The sequence below is a fragment of the Thermobia domestica genome, chromosome 3 (assembly GCF_964235325.1).
Source record: "Thermobia domestica chromosome 3, izTheDome1.hap1.1, whole genome shotgun sequence".
NCBI classification, from domain to species: Eukaryota; Metazoa; Arthropoda; class Insecta; order Zygentoma; family Lepismatidae; genus Thermobia; species Thermobia domestica.
This window is the reverse complement of record NC_137456.1, coordinates 170,692,262-170,712,846: the sequence shown is the minus strand read 5'-3', so window position 1 is coordinate 170,712,846 and position 20,585 is coordinate 170,692,262. Positions and strand designations below refer to the sequence as shown.

Genomic DNA, 20,585 nt, shown 5'->3' with positions numbered 1-20,585 from the left:
CAGTAGCGAGGCTATATGAGACGGGACCCACTGATTAACGTGGAATCCGAACCACATGAGCTCCCGCCGTGAATCGAACGCGGCTCTCTCATGCCAAAGCATGTACGCTAACCGCTGAGCCACGAAAGAGCTCTTCCTATTAGCGTATTTGTCTCCAAAATACTAGGTTTCCTTATTGCCACGTGTGTATAGTCAAGTGCTCCGATAGCACCCGGAAACGTATATTGTTCTTGACACTCTGCCTTTGCTGTTTGCATATTACGAACACATTCGGAAACAATCAATTTTCAGATTTCACAATAATCGCATCCATTACACTTGTAGTAGTCATAGACACAGTACTTTGAGCCACACCAGAATCCACTGACATTCCGACCTGGAATCCCGGATCACTCACGTAACGCAAGAAAACCCGCATCTTTTCGTCATTACGTAGTGCACCACCTCAAATTTCGGTTCATTCTCCTAAAAAATGTTGTGCTAACCACTCTACATTTTTTTTTTCATGAACAAGTCCATTTGCAACTTTCTATGCAGTTTACAAATTTTTCTACGTAGCAAAACAATCATATACTCTGCCATATTTCGTACGGAGTCACCTATTTAGCTTGATCCACAAATTTGGAGAAGTTACTAGCATCACAGAGGAGTCTTTTATTTTTATTGATATGAAACGCGGAGTAGTTACTCGGCTCGAGAATAGATGTGTGGTTACTTCAAAACGGCGGGGCTTCTTCGTGGTCAGCCGAGACGAGCAGTGCTCAGTTCTCTTTTTATTAATACTAATGCGAGTAACTAAATTAAAATTGGGAATAATGAGTAACTTTTCCGTTTTATTGATACCACCCAATCGCTTACTTCTTCCTCCTTCCACACATACGCTTTGGTATGCGAGTGTTAATGCAGTAGTATGATAATAACCGAATATTGATATACCAAGCTTTAAATAGTAAAATGTCGAGATTGAAAGCAAATAACATTATTTGAAATAAAATACGAATTACATTTTCTTGCAGGCAATGTAGGTTTCGTGTGGCATATTTTACAAATAAATATTAGAAATTGTAATAATTATAAAAACAACATTTTAAAATAATATGTTCAATCCTTTCTTATAGTTTCAATGTTAAAAATTAGCTTTATTTATTCAAGGATACGTATTCGAGGATCTTGCACAACACGCCTGTACAGGTACACAACATGCCTGTTTTTATTATAGTGTAATGAAAGCAGGTTAATATACAAAGTATAGCTGCTCCTATTGGAAGGTCTGAAGCTGATTTCCTGCAAATTCCTCAAATCTACGCTGATATCACATCTTGTGCTTTAAGGCAAATAATTCAGTCATTGCTATTTCCATCCCCTCATTTGGTGAAGCAATGTGATTTCAGGACATTTGCCATGGGCCGAGACATGAAGTAATCCAAAGGGGCGGTGTCACGACCATACTATAAACCGGGTATGCCATCACTTGGATGCCATAAAAGTTCTGAATTTTTTTTGCGTTTTTCAAGCCGAATGTGGTTTTGTGTTATCTTGTTGAAGAGGGAGAGTTTTATGTTTATCAATGCAGGACATTGTTTGCGAAATGCAAAATATGCACATCATCTCCAATAGTTCGGAAAAATTTCGCCATTGATGGTACAAACGTTAAGAAAGAACTCGAAGTGAATTACCCTCTCGTAGTTCCACCATACACAGAACAAGACCTTATGTCTGAAAGGGCTCTGCTTGATGACTTGTTCTCGAAGTTGGCTCTTGTACAACTACTAGTTTCAGACATTCGAAGTTTTGTGAAAACACAGTTTTCCTCGCACATGACAATCCGTTTCAGTAAATGTTCATCATACCTGTGAATTACAAATTGATGAACATGAATTACGGTTTAACCAGAGTAGCCAACTTTCCTTAAGAATAAACCGAGACGGAACAATCAGTGTTTGTGCCCCTTCCTCCTCCTCCCGGAGACGACTGGGCGTACAGCGAGTCGTTGAAAACAATGTAAATAATCAGCTGAATAACACGAACGTGAATGAATGCGGCACCTTATTTTTTTAATTTTATTTTCCCACCCACTGCTCATCACTGGGTATAAGCAATATATGCAGCAACTTTAAATCAAAACAACTGCAATTTATTTAATAAAAACGAAGTTTAGAGAGAAAACTATATAGATTTTTAAAATCACAAACGAGTCATAACATTGTGAAGGAACTACTGACAAAAAGTATTGCTAAAATCAAGTCTTATTCTTTGCTTATCATCATATAAAGTCTTTGACCCGGTGAAAACCGATAAATCAGGATAATATGTGTCCCGACGGGTGTCCAGTCGGAACACAGGACAAATAAGTCAAAAATAGGTTCAGTCCCGACAGAATTAGGACGGTTGGCAATCCTGGGTTTAACTGAGATTGGTGTAAAGTAAATTGGCTGTTGAATTGAAGGACCATTGTGTTGATGCCTCTAAGGAATTTTTGAGTTTCTTTCAAGCCGATTTCTGGGCAGAATTGTTATAGGAAGTGAAACCTAGGTTCTTTATTACCAATCAGAAACAAACAGAGCGAGCAAGGAATGCGCCATTGCTCGAAAACAAACTCTTCATACAACTACCCACAGAAATTTTATGAATACTCTCTTCTGAACAATTTGGAAATATTACCTGGCAAAAAGAGAAACAGTGACCAGAGTTTGGTCCAATATCAATAATTAAGAAGGACTGGCTAATTTATTAACCTTGAGTTTAGTATCTTGTTTAACACCATGGGTATAAGAAGACCTACAGCTTAATGTGGAATTCGACCAACATGAGCTTCTACTGAGAATCGAACTTGGACCTCAATAACTACCCAAATGTTTTCGTGAATAAATCTGGACTGCTTATGAGCAATTTAAGTTACCAAACACAATAGAAAAAAATTAAGATTCCGTCGCTTTCATTCTGGAAATTTCGGTTTCTAAGATGCCACCCGCATTGATCGACCAATCACTGTAAATTTGAATGATATTCTGACAAGCGTCGAGAAAAACCAAGATGTAAGCAATAATGACATTGCTAATGAGCAGACATCCATAATCAAACAGCGTTTAAGTATTTGAAGAAAGCTGGCTACATGAAGAAGCTCCACATTTGAGTGTCACAAGATTTGACTTCCTCACATTTACTTTATCAAAGATGGTGATCGAAGAGAGAAAAGGTTTCATAGTATATGGCAAAGTTTCTCAACCGGTGCGCCGCGAGAAAATTGAAATAAAATTGTTAATTCTATAGCAACCAAATTGCAAGACATAGGAAAAATATATATTTTTGTATTTCACATTACTAGTATTTCTACCATGGAAAAAATTACTCTAATTGTAATATATTATCCTACATCTATTACTGTGTAGCAGATAGTATTTCGGCTCGTACACATTTCCACGGTTAGCTGCTATGTTACGCTTCAATTGAGAATCATTGATCTTCGTTCTTAGTAAAAGGTTGGATACAGTTTTCGAAAAAGAAAGCGTATTTTTAAAAATGTGAGGCCTATATTTCATTGCAATTGTTTTCTATATTAAAATTAGAATAAAAATTAAGCATAATGAATTAGCATAGGGGAAAACCAGTGGTCGAGCTTTCATCTCTGTGAGAAGGAGATAAGTAATCACAGAAAAAAATACCATTGTATTTTATACTTGCAAATAATAATAATAATAATAATAATAATAATAATATGAATAATAATAATAATAAAATAATAATAATAATAATAATAATATCTATGAGTGTGCCGCAACCTGAAAAAGGTTGAGAAAAGCTGGTATAACGACAAGGAATGTTATGCTATGCGTTTGGTAGGGTTGGAAGGACATCCTATTTCAAGAATTGTTTCCAGCGAGCAGAGCGATAAACCTGGATATTTACTGTCGACAATTAGCGCGAGTATACCTAGTAAGTCAAAAGATATGGCCGGAACCAGTTAACCGAAATATTATGTTATACCAAGCTTACATCACCAGACAGCATTCGTCTTTAACAAACAGTCAAAAAAACTTGGTTAGAAAGTTTCAATGCATCCAGTGCATAGCACGAGCGTAGCACTATCAGACTGTTACTTAATTCGGTTTCTCTAGGACTCTATGAATGGTGTTTCAAAAGAGAACTGTGAGAACCACGCGTCTCAATTTTTCTTGATCACAAAGAGTTCCATAACGACGGAATTACGATGTTGCCAGAAAAACGACTAAAGGTCATCAAACAAAATAGTGAATATATTTGAAATTACAATAAATGTATTCCCAATTTCCACCTACAAAGGTTTAATACTTTTTAGACAACCTGCGGCAAAATAGATCAATGGATTTAAATTATGCTAATGTAGAAATAACATACATAACTATAGTTTAATGAAGGAAATGAAACTCTAAATATAAACTCTTTATTTATAGAGATGCAAAAAAGCCGACTTTTTGAATCGATAGTTTTTTTTTTGCATACAAAAAGTCGGCTTTTTTGGCGAGAAACGAGAATTTTGGAAATTTTGGCTTTTTTTCATTTTCATGATTTTTCTGTTTAAATAGCTTTCTTATAGTATACTCTAAAGTTAAATAAGATTTCATGACCTAAATTCCATATTTCGCTTGGAATTCACCATCATGATGGATGGAGCACATGGTTTATGAATTAAAGTAAACATAAAGTACGTAGTATTTGATGGCAATTTTAGAAGCTGTTTAGCCTTATTTTAACTTCTGAATCATCGAGATTTTTTTCTTCTCTAGATCATTTCTTTTTAGTCATCCGTGTTTCATTTCTTAGAGCTTACAACTCTAGCTTCTAGCACATAATTAAACTTATGTTTTTCAATATATCTATCAGAGCATACTGCCACATTTCCGTTATGCTGTAGCTGTGCAATGATTTAACAATCTCTCGGACACAACCTTGAATACCATTTGATAGAAATGATCATTGTCAGATTTAGAAAAATATTTGGGAGGTTTTTTTTTTCTGAATAATGTTTGGTTTTTCTAAAAATTCGTAGCTTTTATTTAAGAGAAGCTTAAGTTTATGAGTACAGGCATAATAAATATTTCGTTTTGTTTCAATATTTAGCTATAATCTTCCAGATACACCCTTGAAGACCATTTTATACTGATAATCAGTGGCGGATTTAAAGAGTGTGTTTTTTTCAGGGGGCTTTTTATTAATGCTTAGTTTTTCTAAAAATTCCCATTTTTGTTTTATTTGAGGGCAGCTTGAAGTTTATGAGTAAAGGCAAAACAAATATTTAGTTTGTTTTACAAATTCCGTAATTTCGGGGCAGAGGCTTCAATCCGAAAAACATCCCAACCCCTAACCCTCTTCACAAATCCATCACTGTTCGTAATTAGTAATTACAAATATTTAAAAACGATTATAAAGGAATTCGGCCAGGATACATAGTACGCGCACTATCTCTACAATCACAGATGGGATTAAGAAAACTTTTGTCAAAATTGTCGAATGCGGGGTTGAATCCTGGACTTCACGATAGAAGTGCAAACGCTAACCACTCACTTCTGTTTGTTGTGCTTAACTTAAATGTATTCTCTCTCTCTCTTTCTCTATGGCCACAAAAGCTCTCCATTGACTTCTGTCCTTATCCAATCCAATCCAGTTTCTACTCTGTATTCCTAATTCTGCTAGATCCATCTTAATATTGTTCTCCCATCTGGGCCTAGGTTTTCCTAATGGACGTTTCCCGATTGAATTTCCAGTTAAAACTTTGAAAGCGTTCCTACTTTCTTCCATTCTGGCTACACGACCTGCCCACCTGAGCCTCCTAGATTTGATGACTCTAACGATGTTTGGTAAACCGTATAAATTATGTAGTTCATCCTTATGAAGTTTCCGTCATTCCCCATTCCCGTTCCTCTTGGGTCCAAATATTCGTCTCAGAATTTTATTTTCAAATAATTTCAGTCTGCGTTGTTCCCTCACCGTAAGCGACCATGTTTCACAAACATAAACCTTAACAGGCATGATTATCATTTTATATACTTTAAGCTTTAAATTTTTTGACAGAATTCGCGACGACAAAATATTTTGAAGTGAACACTAACAAGAATTTCCTGATTTCAGTCGACATTTAATTTCTTTGTGGGTATGATTTTGGTCTGGTAATACTGATTTGATATTTGAAAGTATCCACTGTGTCGAAAGTATTAAATGATATTTTAACGCATTCATAATTTGCCGTATTACGATTTTTGTGAAATTCTTTGTATTTAGATTTTTCTGCGTTTACTCATGTTCCTGCAAGCGTTTAATAATGCCTCTGCATTTCTTTCGATTGTTCTCCTCTTAGATTTACATCATCAGCATAGACCATAACCTGGTGAATACCATTCAACTCTAGGCCCTGGTTTCTATCTTTGATTTTTCTTATAGCGTACTCCGGAACAAAGCTGAATAATGACGGCAATAACGCATATCCTTGTTTCAGGCCAATCTCGACGTGGAAGTTCGCATTTTTCTACTTGGACTTTACTCTGGGATTCATTTAAACACTTAGTAAATCTAGCTTTTCCGGTATTCCAAATTCTGTAAGAATGTTGTACAATGTTTTCCCCTAACCGAGTTGTAAGCCTTTCTGAAATCTATAAATAGTCGATGTACTGGGGTAATATATTCCCATTTCTTTTCGAGTATTTGTTGAATGTTAAATATCTGATTGATTTCGACTAAATACAGACTGATAATCTCCAATAATTTCATCTGTGTATGGGGTCAATCTTATTAATAGAATGTTGAGAAATGCCTCGATAATTATTACAATCAATTTTGTCGTTTGTTATATTCTGAAGTAAAAATAATACATAAAATTTTGCAAGTTATTTATGTATCATTTTTAAGTACTTATTGTATATAAGAGGTTAAAATGTTATTACATAGGCCTATATTGGTTAATCCTTTGGAATTCATAACGTAAATGTGTTAAGAATTTTAAAAAAAAATATTTTTGAAAGTCATTGTTTATTTTCGAGGTTTCATATTATTATCTGCATCAACCAGTAATTAAATGAGTTTGTTTTTGTTGTAGAGAAGCGAAAAAAGTCTGCATTATCAGTTTAAAGCAAACTTTTCAAAAAAGCCCATAATTTTCCAAGCAAAAAAGCGAAGCAGAAAAAACCGAGTTTGTTTTAAAAAAAAAGCCGGTTATTTTCCAAGCCATTGCATCTCTATTTATTTAAAAGAAGCGAATTCAGCTTTAACCTCTCTTCCATATTTGAGGCGTAAACACACACGTGCATTTTTAAATCAATTTGTTATTTACACACTTCCACGCATGCTTTTTCCATTCTCTTATGATGTTGAAAAAGTTCTGTGAAATAAAGAATAAAATATAATGTATCTCACTTCAAATCACATAAAAGCAATGCAACGGAATTGCCACAGAACACCGAGAAAAATCTAAGGGCAGGGAAGTTAAGGAGGATAGGAGCAATTTCTATAGTTTTCTCTTTATATTCACATACAGTACATGATGTCTGTCTTAATACGTCTGAACCATTTGAAATAAATTTTCGGACTGCTTTATTGCACACAAAATTATTTTAAAACTGAAGAATATCTTTTCTCGATTGATTGGCTGAGTTTTAATGGGGGCATCCGCATCGTGATTATTTTCCCGGTCATCATCTGTGGTAAATACATTTGAATTGACAATAGTTAGTGTCCGTTTTAAAGAGGCCAGTAAAATGTTGGAGTAAAAGTAGATGCTTTTGTCCGTTTCTAAGAGTGTCTATGAAATGGGGGGATCTTTCGAATAATAAAATATAGGTATATTTCTGCCGAGACCAAAGAATATGTATGTGTACAGAAGTGTCGGTTCATGGAGATTTAACTACTTACGGAGGTGGGGGTGGGGGATAGGTCACTCAGTAGTCGAGCGCATGTACTTGGTGCGTGAGGTTCCTCGCTTGATCCCTAGCCAAGTAAGCTTGTGGTGCTCAGCATTATGTCTAGGGTTTTATCGGAATACTCCCGTGCGTGAGGTTCCTAGTTTGACCCATGTTCAAGTAAGTTTGAGCTGTATAACATTGTGTCCGTGAGTTTACTCGGGTACTCCCTTTCCCTCTCACGTTCTCATTTTATCAGTTCTTCCATCATCATTCATTTGGCTTAATAATCTATCTTCCTTAGTCTAAAGGAGTTAATCGTCGGGGGTTAAACTGAAATGTTTCATTTTTAACTGTTTATTTAATTTATACAAACACTGCTATTTTGAACACACTACACTAAAGAAATGTGGACTGTGAAGATTCGGACGGCGAGGATTTGTTTGGCGAGATTATCTACCACCACGGGGTTCTGCCTGTGAGGTTCCGACCGCGAAGTTTTGTACACAAATCGAAAATTACAATTTAATAAATAGAGTCTTAACAATGATTCATCGAAAGTTTTAAGTCCGCAGTCTTTTCTGGGGTACTGAGGGATTACTTGTGGGACGTAATTTCGAACTCACTGGAGAAATAATTTTGTTGAATTTTTGTGGTGTACAAAATACATGTTTATTGTATTTCATGGGTGTTTCTTCAACGACATTAATTCTACAATAATTAGATGAACACTGGAACAATGTGCATATCTGAATGAAGCAACTGTGACTGTCAGAGAAATTCTTTCTGATCACGCTTTTAAAAATTGAATCTATTTAAGATAAATGCATCTATCTCAAAATTAGGTAATTAAACAAATTAGAATTTCAAATTAAAATAGAATAGAATTTAACAGAATTGTTCGTGTTGGTATCGTCACATCTGAAATGATAATTTATTCCAATTTATCATTAACATTATATACACGTGCTTTGTAAAAATAAAATAAAATAAGTTTCAGAGCTCGTGACTTCTAACGTGACTGTCAGATAAACTGAAACTTCAAACTAAAGTCTCAAACAACTATGCCTCAACATGAATCGAGAAGAGGAGGCTTTCAAGGTATTCTGTTCATAGAAACAAAGTGGATGAAAGACGCTCTAAAGAAAGTACGAATACGAACACAATATTCAATGCGTGATAATTATGAATGTGAACACCATCGAAAATCAAACCTAATTGTCGTTGCACTTCCAAATAATAATGAGGACAACCGGTGAATATATTTATCAGCAACTTAGGAATTATTAGAGAACTACTATATTACTTCAATAGTTTCTTAATAATCTTAGCTATACATTGAATGGATGATAAAGCTAACGTAATTAGCTTTCTGACATTGACCAAACTTAACAATGTCAGATTCAGTAAAGTAATACATGAATAAAATTTATGAAGTATAAATATCATATGAAGACAATCTAAATTCATTTCTTATGTCAAAACTTTTCTGACGAGTATCGTTTGCGTAACCTTGACACCCTAGCAATGAATTCCATTTAGCAATGAATTCCCTTTTAAAACAAAAAATGACTTTAGCTTCAAAAGAAATCTCGCTATAGCTCTACGAGAGTTCCGCCCCAGATGCCCATTGATGCCTTTCACATACTTTAAATGCATTTGTAAAAAAAAAATAAATAAAAAAAATAAAAATACAGAAAAAAATATTTCCCTTAACAGCAGAGTCTTTGGGGCACATCAACTTCGATTCACACCATATCCTTTCGGTACTTCAATTCGCATCAAACAACTTAATTGAACATTAAAATTTTATGATGATTAATATCACTTCCTCATGTACATCTCATCATTTCCGGCAGATCACCTTTATCTCACAACAGAACGTTTCCTCGTACACAATAGAGAAAATACATTTATTTAAAAGTATAAAATTCTAGCAAAATTATCAAAATATGCTGTTTTATACAAATACTATGTAAACTACTCATTGTACGAAAGGAATAAAGAAATCTTTTTTCATTTAAATTTTTATGATTTTGCTAATGGTGTAATCTCTATACACATGCCTATAGATACGCGTAAACAATACGTCATTTTACATCCAAGATGGTGACTTGTCAATGTTTTTGCCAATTTCTGGAAAAATTAAATCACAATGTTGCACCTAATAAATCTACTTAAAAAAAAAGCATCTTCGCGCGATCTATTCTTTAAAATTAACGTAGTTGGAAATTTCGAGTTCGTAGGAACAAATATTTCATATTTTTCATATACGCTTCAATATTTCGACCAATATATCGATTTTTAATATGCAACTACACGTCGGCAAACGTCCACGCAATAAATTAGAACAAATATTTGTAAAAACACATGACAGCACCAAACTCGGCGAACGTATGGTTACTAATTTAAGACAACGTACGAGAATTGCAAGAAAGAAATTATTAATAATAAATATGAACATACAAAAGTATATCTTAAAGAAGAAAAAAAGTGGCAACCACCATCCGCTATTCTATTAACTAAACCTACGTCTTACCACTGCACTAATGTTCTACATTAACCGTTCGTCTCTTATTTACCTTGGACGTGTTACATAACAAGCCAGACAGGTAATGTTTGCAACATGGCAATGTTGGATTCAAGATAGCGACTATTGTCATGTATTTTACCACTTTAACTACGTTTCATCCTTAATGATATTATCATATATTACGTTTGTACCATATGTACAACTTAAAATTTCCACCGTTAAAATCTTTTGACCTGCTAAATTGGATCCAAAATGGAAACTTTTCCGACGTATTGGCGTTTTCCTATTACCTAAGTGTTCATCTAAACATTCATAACAAATTTCATGTTTCTAGCATATCTCAAAGTAGGTTAGAATTTGCCTCTCGCCGAAAAATCTAAATCCACGATATGGGAACGAGGACGGATACTTCTTTTATTATTTTTTTTAAAATCGTACCTTCCCATCTACTATTGTCAATTAACCTGCGTAGGAGATTTTGAGTTTCTAATAATATCACTTAAAGTTATCATATTTTATGTTTTCACTACCATACTTGAACCAAAGTGGCGACTTTTAATATGAAATTTCTTTTAATGTAAACTACGTTCCTTCCTTAGCTATATGACTATGTTTCTAGCATATGTAGAAGTGCCCTAAAAAGGAATTATAAACTGACATTTCGAATCAAAATAGACAAAATAAACAACTCGGCTGGCATATTGGATTCAAGATGACGACTTTTCAAACTTGTCGAAGTTTCCGTTACTTGCATCACATGTTGTACATGTTTGTCAGTGTGATATTTGTAGACCTTCATGAACAATTTTAGATTCAAAATGGTATTATGGATTTAAAGATATATAATCTCACATTTGTTTATCTCTTAACATTCTTCAAAAACTATAAAGAATGATGTTACTTGATTAGAACGATATTTACTCTATGTGTGTATGTAAATAGAGCGTATCCTACTATACATTATTCTTACATATCTTTGTCTTTCAAGTTCAAGAGTTCGGAGTTGATATTTGCTTTAAATTATTTTCACAATATAAGCATATAAGAAGAATTGCATTAGTTGTAATTATGCTTCATATAAATACTATTAAATAGAAAACTATAAAAGATTTCGTTTCATAATAAAATAAGCCAGGTTTGTATGTTTATGTACACTATCTTCCTTATTGAAATGTTTAAAAGGTTCTGACGTAAACGCATTTTCTCTGATTATACAGACCATTAAATCCATAACACATTTTCTTGTACTTAGTAATGTTTTTAGCATAACGTAATGTAATTTTCTCGCTATAATTTATGTCCACATTTGTACTATACAAGTAGGTACTACAGCAATATATTACCTTCATATCCGTTTCCTGTTTCTTTATGATTGACGTCATTACGCATTCCCTGCCAGAGAGTTCTTGTGATCAGTGAGTAGGTTGCAGTCATAATCAGCAGCGGAAGTACCAACAACATAAAGTCCAGGAGAATATTATAAGCTCTTTCGTAGTCATCGTCTGGCCATTTCTCTCGACATTTGTGGTGTCCTGAAAGAAAATTATGTCAAAGTTACCTTACGTTTGTATTTTGTAACACATTTCTGAAAATGCATTGTCGTTAACTTACTCTTACGGTTTTCATAAATGTTGACATAATGCATACAGAGAAAATATTCTTGTTTTAATATTAAATTATCAACTACTCCCCTAGTGTTTATAATAATAATAATAATAATAATAATAATAATAATAATAATAATAATAATAATAATAATAATAATAATAATAATAATAATAATAATAATAATAATAATAATAATATTTCACCTTAATCTCCGAATTGTAGAATTGAAGAAAAACTGCCACTTCCAATGTCACAAAGCGATATTTCAGTTTTGAAACTGCCAAATGAAAATATAGGTGTTTTAATCATGTTGTTTGTTTAACATTGAGGATATACATACAGAAGTATATACTAATTTCAATTATTGTTTTATATTTTAATGTAATGGTTTGGTTCATTGTAAAGAAAATTGTACTGACTACTCTTCATTCATACGATTCTAGTGTTGCGTGAATATATTTTAAAGTTATTTTACGGTTGACATTTTTCCCGGTCTTTCTTCTGGTTGAAATAATCTACTTACTATGTTGTTCATCTCATGTTGTGAATATTAACAGAGACAGGTCTAAAATTTTCCTAAAATTTAATTTTCAGGTTTTTTCTCTATATGCAAGCAAGTGTTCTTCCAGTTTGCTTAATAGCACACACTGTCTTTAAGTATATTATACAAAGTGTTAGACTACGATCGTGGTTCTTGTTAGCCCATTAGAACTGATTGCCCACATTTGTTGGTTTTTATTATTCATATAAAAATTAAATTCGAAGTTGTTGAAGGAAGTATTTTTACACTATACAACAAGGACCTGGTAACATCCATCCTAATATGTTGCTATCGTGGCATGAGTTTCATTTGTTTGGCTATTAGCACTTGTCGACGTCAAAGAGCAAGGGAGAACCGATTGTTGGAGAGGGTAAGTTAATATATTGTCATTTTGAATTTCTATCGAATTTTCTTCACATGATTTTTAAATTGTAATAGAATAAGTCTTCATTTTTCCATCAGCAGAAAATTTTTCGTGTTAATAATAATTTTGTAGCTCTCGCTTATTTTCTGTTGCAAACATCTGTTGGCAATAGGCAAAAATGGCTAGGTGAAAATTAGTTCGAGATATTCTGAAAATTTGGACTCAAATTTCATGTGTTATATAGCTTCTGTTAAAAGTAAATGTATTCAGTAATTTAATTAATAAAAAATACGAGAATAAAAAATCCTTATTCAATAGTACAGGGCGTTCCAAAATGATCTTTCCAATTTTGATCTTGCATGTCAGAAATGGTTATAGATAGAAAGGTGTGGTTTGCGGCATAATGTTTACACATACTTAAAGTTTTGTCCTATACCAACATTTCTAACAAATCTTTCTCCTCTAATTTCCTTTGTTTCTATCTTTGCAGGTGAGGCATTGACAAAAATGGCCACCCGACAGGAGATGGCACAGTGTGTGGAATGATGGATAGAGACCAAGTCTGCCACTAAGTCGGACGCATTGCAAACACACACCCTCACGCCCGCCCATCCGGCAGTGGTACACGAAGTTCAAGAAAACCGGAAGTATGGTACGGGTACAACAGGCATTTCTCCGGAACTGAACAAGTTGCAGCTACTGCATGCACTTCAACCTGATAACAAACTAAAGCACAAAGCATTTATAATTGAGATTCTGAGTCGCATCGACGAGAACCCAGGCTTTCAGACAAAGGTGATGTTCTCGGACAAAGCGTGCTTTCATGTGTTCAGGATAGCAAAACGACACAATATGAGGATATGAGGCTCAGAGAAACCCCACGGAAGCCTTGAAATTGTCCCAAAGTAAACGTGTGGTGTTGGCTATTTCATAACTGCGTATGAGACAATTTTTGCAGAGATGTCAATCGTTGCGACTATATATCTGACATGTTGGAGTAGTTTGGATTTCCATAGGTCGTACACCTGCAACCTAGCTACTTGCTGCAGCAGGACGGTGCCCCTCCTTACTGCGCCGCGATCGTTAGGAGGGTTTTGGACGACATATTTCTAGGTTTCTGGATTGGTTAAGGACGACTTATTTCCTGGCCCCGAATGTCTCCGGCCACCACCCTAATAGATTTTTTATTTGCGGTTTTGTTAAGGATGTAGTATACAAGACCTGTGTAGGAAATGCAGGAACTGGGAGTTCGCATCGTCACACATTTAGTTCTCTAGTTGTAGTCATTTACGTATAAACTGTAATTGTTACGGTCTGATCTAGTGTTTCGAACATTTTCACATGGAAAAATATAAAGTACAACTTGACACTTGTACTTTGTTTTTCACTATTATACTATATATGATTTTTTTCCCTAGGATATTGATTCGACATTACGTTTAAAATTTTCTATATTCAATATAATTGATATTATGCTCTCTCTTCTTGATTTTTTATATATCTGATTTTTACGTAAATATATTTGATGTAACACAACCCACTGTTCATTACCAACATTTGTGGCAGGTAAACATCCACACATAATCGTATTTTTGCCCACATTTTTTGGCAGTAAAGACCTACTCATATGTGCCCATTGTCCACATTTGTGGGCAGCCTATCATTGTGTCATGGGTGGTCATTTCAATAAAAACATCATTTTGTAGTGTATTCAAACTCCGTGAAAAACATATTGGCTTCCTACAGCAATATATTTTAAAAAAATGTTTCTGAGCACTAACGGGTTAAAGGTATACCAAATCAAAAGCAGTCCCGAATAGAAGTCAAGTTCCAAACAAGTACAAAAAGTAAAGTTATCAATATAGCCAATTTCTTCAAGTATTGTAAGTTATGACATCGACTTTGCCAAGTTCTTTAAATGAATTTTCTCATTATGAAGAGCTAGGCTAACTAGTTGAAGAATTTGACTGTATTGATAACGTAACTAGTTGACCTAGCTCTTCAAATACTTTCATAATAAGAACATTTATTTAAAGAACTTGACAGAATTGATATCACATCATACGTTCGTTGAAGAATTTGGCTGTATTGATAACTTAATTTTATTTTGTGCTCGTTTCGGAGTAACTTCTATTTAACATGGAGTCCTTTAGATTAGAGTATCATAACTTATTTTACATTTAATTTGACTAGTTTCTCCACTTCATATTGCATATTTCAGTATACTTTGCAGTAAATAGTTTTTAATAAGATAAAAAGAAATTAAAAATCACATTCGCATTCAGCACCAAACTCCCTGTAATTTGATACTCTATGTTGTATTTTTTTAAAGGAAGAGCCGCGGTGGCTCAGTGGTAGAGCGTTCCCCTCTGGTGCTTGTGGTCCCTGGTTCGATCCCACCTCGGGCCAAGTGAACTTTGTGGTGGACAAACAGCGTTTGCGTGGGTTTTCTCGAGGTTCTCCTGTTGCTTCCACATTCTCATTCCACCATATCATTTATTATTTCATATCACCGTCTCCTTTAGCCTAGCCGGCATAACCGTGGGACGTAAAACTCAAAGATTCAATTGCAATTTAAAAAGTATTCTCCAAAATAGAAGCCGAAGAATGCACTTCATCACACTTTCTTTACCTATACTTTTAATGGCATTAAGTCTTTAAGTTTTACGTCCCATGTTGATGCCGGTCAGTCTAAAGGAGACTATGATGATGAGATAAGTAGTAAATGGTGGAATGAAGAAAGTAAGAGGAAACAGGAGAACCCGAGAAAACCCACGTATACGGTGTTTGTCTACCACAAAACTCACCTGACTCGAGCTGAGATCGAACCAAGCACCCATGCACCAGAGGTAAATGCTCTACCACTGAGCAACCGCGGCCCTATACTTTTAGTGTGTGTAACGATCGCGTGTAATGTGTATACGAACCTTACATGTGCTGATTGGAAAAATATTCCTTCACTTTAATTCACAAGCCATTTTCGTGGGATTTCATGGCAGCTTGTTTTTATTTATTTATTTATTTATTTTATTTCTACTCTACTAAAGGGATACTCTGGGAAGTTGATGACGCTCTTTTCCTCCTAGCAGTGTACCCGACATGTTGAAATTTTCTTGGCATGTAAACGTTACTCGTGCAAGCTTTCCTATTTCTAGTTAGTCGTGAACATTTCTTTCAGTAAGGAATCTGGGAAAAGATAACGTAATGATATTCAACACTTGTTATATTTTTCAGTAGTCAACAGTAATGATTTGAAAAATGCCACTTTGATCTCGTCTACAGTTTTCTTGAAAAATGCACTTTCGCTGGATTCAAATATTAATTCCCATGAGTCCCCACACTTAAGGTGTAGTGATTTTGTAGAACATTTCCTTATATTAAAGGAAGGGGCGACAGAAACTCACTGATGGAGCTTTAACCTCTAGTACGTGAAGTAGCTCGTTCAATCCTAGCTCATAACATGTGGGATTTGTGGTGGACATACACTATGTAAATGGGTTGTTACGGATATTAAAACACGCTTTTAGTAGTGTTCTTAAAGCTTAGGGCCTCTTTTAGCCGTGGGGCGCTGGAACAATTGCTATACCTTTAATACAGGCGTACTACTAATTCTCTGTTATTTGACGTTGTTGACATTATCATAGCAATAATCAGTAATCATGTCTTGTTGAAATTTAGCATTTCGGCTAGTCTGGAGGGTTGAGGACACTGTGTGGCTCCCTTAGGTGTGATATCCAAAATGTTGGAGCTTTGTTGAAATTACATGCTACCCTATCAATGTGGGAATTTTCGAATTTCTAGCTCGTTGGGAACATACGAAACTTCCATATCAGTGAGTGAGTTAGTAATACAATATGAAAAACGCACTTTGAAGGGGTTCATATCTGAACTACTAATGACCCTCTGCACATAAGATTTGGTAGCTTTGTACGATAGGTCAGCATTAATAACAGTGTAATTAGGGATCGCTGACATTATTAGTTACTCAGCAGTGATTTATTGAAAATGATTACTTTAGTGTATATGGTCGTTCGCGTAAAGCTAGCTTGAATCATAGGCGGCATGCGGACACTCGTGAGCTCGCAATGACCAGTTTGATCCCTGACACTTCTACGAAAAACGTCTGCATTCCTCTCCATAATGACATTTTTCCGTTACTAGAGTAGCTTGGACGGTTACGTTATTATCATAACTCTTCTTTTTACTTCTGTTTGTCTTGCTCCAATCTAGAGATCGGATTCATGGATTATTTTACTTTCGGAACATATTACTAAATTATAGCCCTACATAAAAGGATACTGTTTTCTTTGGTGACATATTGTCAGATTGACAATATTAAAATTAACCTCCAATCTCGATTGAGGAACACAGTTGCACTGGTTGGCGAATCCATTGTCTAAGTACCAGACTTAGCAATCACCATTACATTCGCTATTTTGAAATACTGTATATTTTCGTGCATAATTGCGTATTGGTTTGTAATAATAATAATAATAATAATAATAATAATAATAATAATAATAATAATAATAATAATAATAATAATAATAATAATAAAATAATAATAATAATAATAATAATAATAATAATAATAAGAAGAAGAAGAAGAAGAAGAAGAAGAAGAATTTTATAAGAATAGTTTTTTCGTGTAACTAGAAACATGTTAGTATTTCTTTGCGTTCTCCTTCTTTTAAAATGAATTATCTATCTTCCTCTTTTCTTAAATATTTACGAATGGCACTTGCTATAAAGATTAAACACATACAAATGCATTAGCTTAGAATTAAAAAAAATCATGGAGTACTATTAACCTTTAATTTTAAATAACGTTATGACATATAGAATGTTCTTTTTTACCTACCTAAAATCAACAAACCTTTGTATGTCTTGTAGTATTGATTTCTCTGCTGTCAGTATATAATGTGAATAATTGTAGATGTTACCATGTTTCGTCACCTGTATGAGAATTAAGCCTGAACAGAGAAGAAAATGTGATGCAGTCTGTGTAGGTAGATGCTTAATTTGTGGTCGACTGATTGACAATCTGAATTATTTGTTAAAGCGCTTTTCATGTAATTTTCACGTAGTAGCATGCAACTTTATTCAGAGCGAGCAAAAGAAGGAGAAGCTGTTTAGAAATGAAGAAGGAAAAAGTAAAACGGTATCGACTAAATAAAAACCTCTTACTGTCTATTAATAGGAATAAAGGTCAAATGCTTAAGATATCAGCGAGGCAAACGAATATGAAGATTGATAAATATCTTCTTTGACACTATTAAAGGAAATCGATGACAACCATACCGACAACTCCACTCGAATACTGGTGGCTTTGAACCAATATTTTTAGAAATGCTGTGTGTTAATGCTGTTGCTGGAGATTGTAATAAATCGTAGCAGCCAAGCACATCAGAGAATCGTCTACATGCTTCCAGCTTAACAACAACTTGCAGCTTTGCCTTTATATGCTTCAAAGGAGAATCTTCAAATTATCTAGCAAGGTAAATTAAACCTCTCGCGACAGTTGATAATCAAAGTGTTGGTATCTATGGAGTGAAATCCAAATATGGATATAAAGCCAGATTTTTACTTAAAGTCACAGAACTTTTGCAAAGATTGTAAGAAACTACTTTAAAGTTCGCATAAATTGAATTATTTCCAGGAATGTATTCTTCACGAATCCTGAAATATTCCCTTATTGTCAGTTTCACGACAACAGACCAGCGAAAGCAGATTTTTGTTGCAAGAAAAAATGCGCAGTTGAAGCAAACGCCGAAAAAGTTCCGAAGTTCTTTTGTTCTTTCCTATAATTCCAGCCAAATCGAAAACGACCACAATAAATTCTGTATGTATGTGTGAGTGTGTGTGTGTGTGTGAGAGAGAGAGAGAGAGAGAGAGAGAGAGAGAGAGAGAATGCAAAACATTCCTTTATGCTTGTATCTGTAGCAATTTAACATCTTGTACTTTCGATGTCAAATAATACAAACAAGCTAATAATTAATAAAGTTAGCTATTAATTGTTTTTTAAAATTTATAATGACAAAAAAGATGCCTTTATGTCCGAGCTTCTATCCATATTATAGAGATAATATTGATATTTTGCAGTGAGAAATTAATGCAAATATTTATGAATAATTCAACTTTTAAGTGTTGGTGACTGAAACGGATGGATAGATGGAAAATAACTTCCCATGGTGAATTCTGGTGATGTACAGTGTAGCTTATGAGCATGATCCATTTTGTATTTAATGTTGAGTCTTTACTTTAAATACAGTTCATTTAGAGGAAATAACTGTCACATAAGTAGTTAGTATATGAAAATGTTTCGCAATAGTAGACAAAGGAATAAAATAATTCGAATTGAAGGCCTTTGCGTAAATAATTCGACGTAAAATAATTCGACGTAAATGTTTCTGTGAAACAGAAATATCGCTAAATACAGAAAATGTTGAAACGTTCTCTGTAAATCACAGTTCCATTTTGAATATTAATTTTTGATATATATTCGACAAAATTGAAAATATTAAATAAACCTTCTCAAGATCCAAACCATTGCTTCCTTTGATTTTTAAAAACATAAATTTGTAATCTCGGTTCGAGGTGGCCAAAGGTAATTTTACTCCCGATTCCATTTTCAATATTTAAATAAAAACGAAAACAGTAACATAGATTTCAACTACCCTTATATTAAAGCTTATCCATTGTGTTACATCGTACACATGTGCCAGGAATTGAACAACATAATTCGACGTCAGCTCGGTGTTGCTTATGTAGCTTTCCGAATTACAAATTCTAAAAAGATGTTAAAAACCGGTCCGGTTAAAAACCGGAGTATATCCACAACACGCTTGAAATTTTAAAATTAGACTAGAAATAACAGGCTTGTATAAAACTGTAGGTACAACTTTCTTCTATTTTTCATAAAGAAATGCTTCGCTCTTTAGCATTCTTCGTTCAAAGTTCTAAGTAGCAATCTCAAATTTTAATTAAATAAATTGTGTGGTCTCATGCCAAAACGGACTAACTACATTTTTGATGAAATTGAAATAGAGTGACATTTCTGTTGAGAACTGAAAAGTTCATCACTCGCCATAGAATCCACTCATCACAACTTACTCCATCCCTTGGCAAACTAAAGAAGCTACGAACTTGGTTCATCTTGGCATGATAAAACTATCAATTCACAAAATGTCACTGTGTCTCAATTTCATCAAAAATTAATCCGTTTTGATATGAGACTACCCAATTCATTCCCACGAACAATTGTACGAATTAATATGTAAAAACTCCTACATTTCAAGTGTTTAAGAATTCAAAATGGGCTGGCATTAAAGAATCGAATTCAACTGCCTTATTTTTATATACAAACAGTCCATGGGTTGCGCACATTCGACAAACATAAATCCATATTTACATAAGAATTTTTTGACTCAGTGAAACCTTCGAATGATACTTATAACTGAAATAGTATCAAATTTCCAAGTCCTGTTCTGAAAACCATCTGGTGAGTGACGCATGAATTAAAATGTTAGTTAGTTGTTATGGAATCATTATTAACAGTATGTTTCATCGCCATCGGTCTTTTAGGTATTTGCGACTCTGTACTTACTTATAAAGCACATTATGTAATTGTGGTCTTCATTGAAGTATTATCAAATCTTTTTCAGTTTTTCCTGG

The 20,585-nt window shown here is 34.1% G+C and overlaps 1 protein-coding gene across 1 annotated transcript in view; it reads right to left on the bottom strand.

Annotated features, from left to right (window-relative positions):
- The window catches only part of LOC145682022 (cholecystokinin receptor-like), a 439,911-nt gene that overhangs the window by 127,467 nt on the left and 291,859 nt on the right, over positions 1-20,585 (bottom strand). Inside the window, exon 3 of the mRNA XM_081753626.1 lies at positions 11,742-11,930. Coding sequence (XP_081609752.1) covers positions 11,742-11,930 — 189 coding nt within the window. The remainder of the gene's footprint in view (positions 1-11,741; positions 11,931-20,585) is intronic.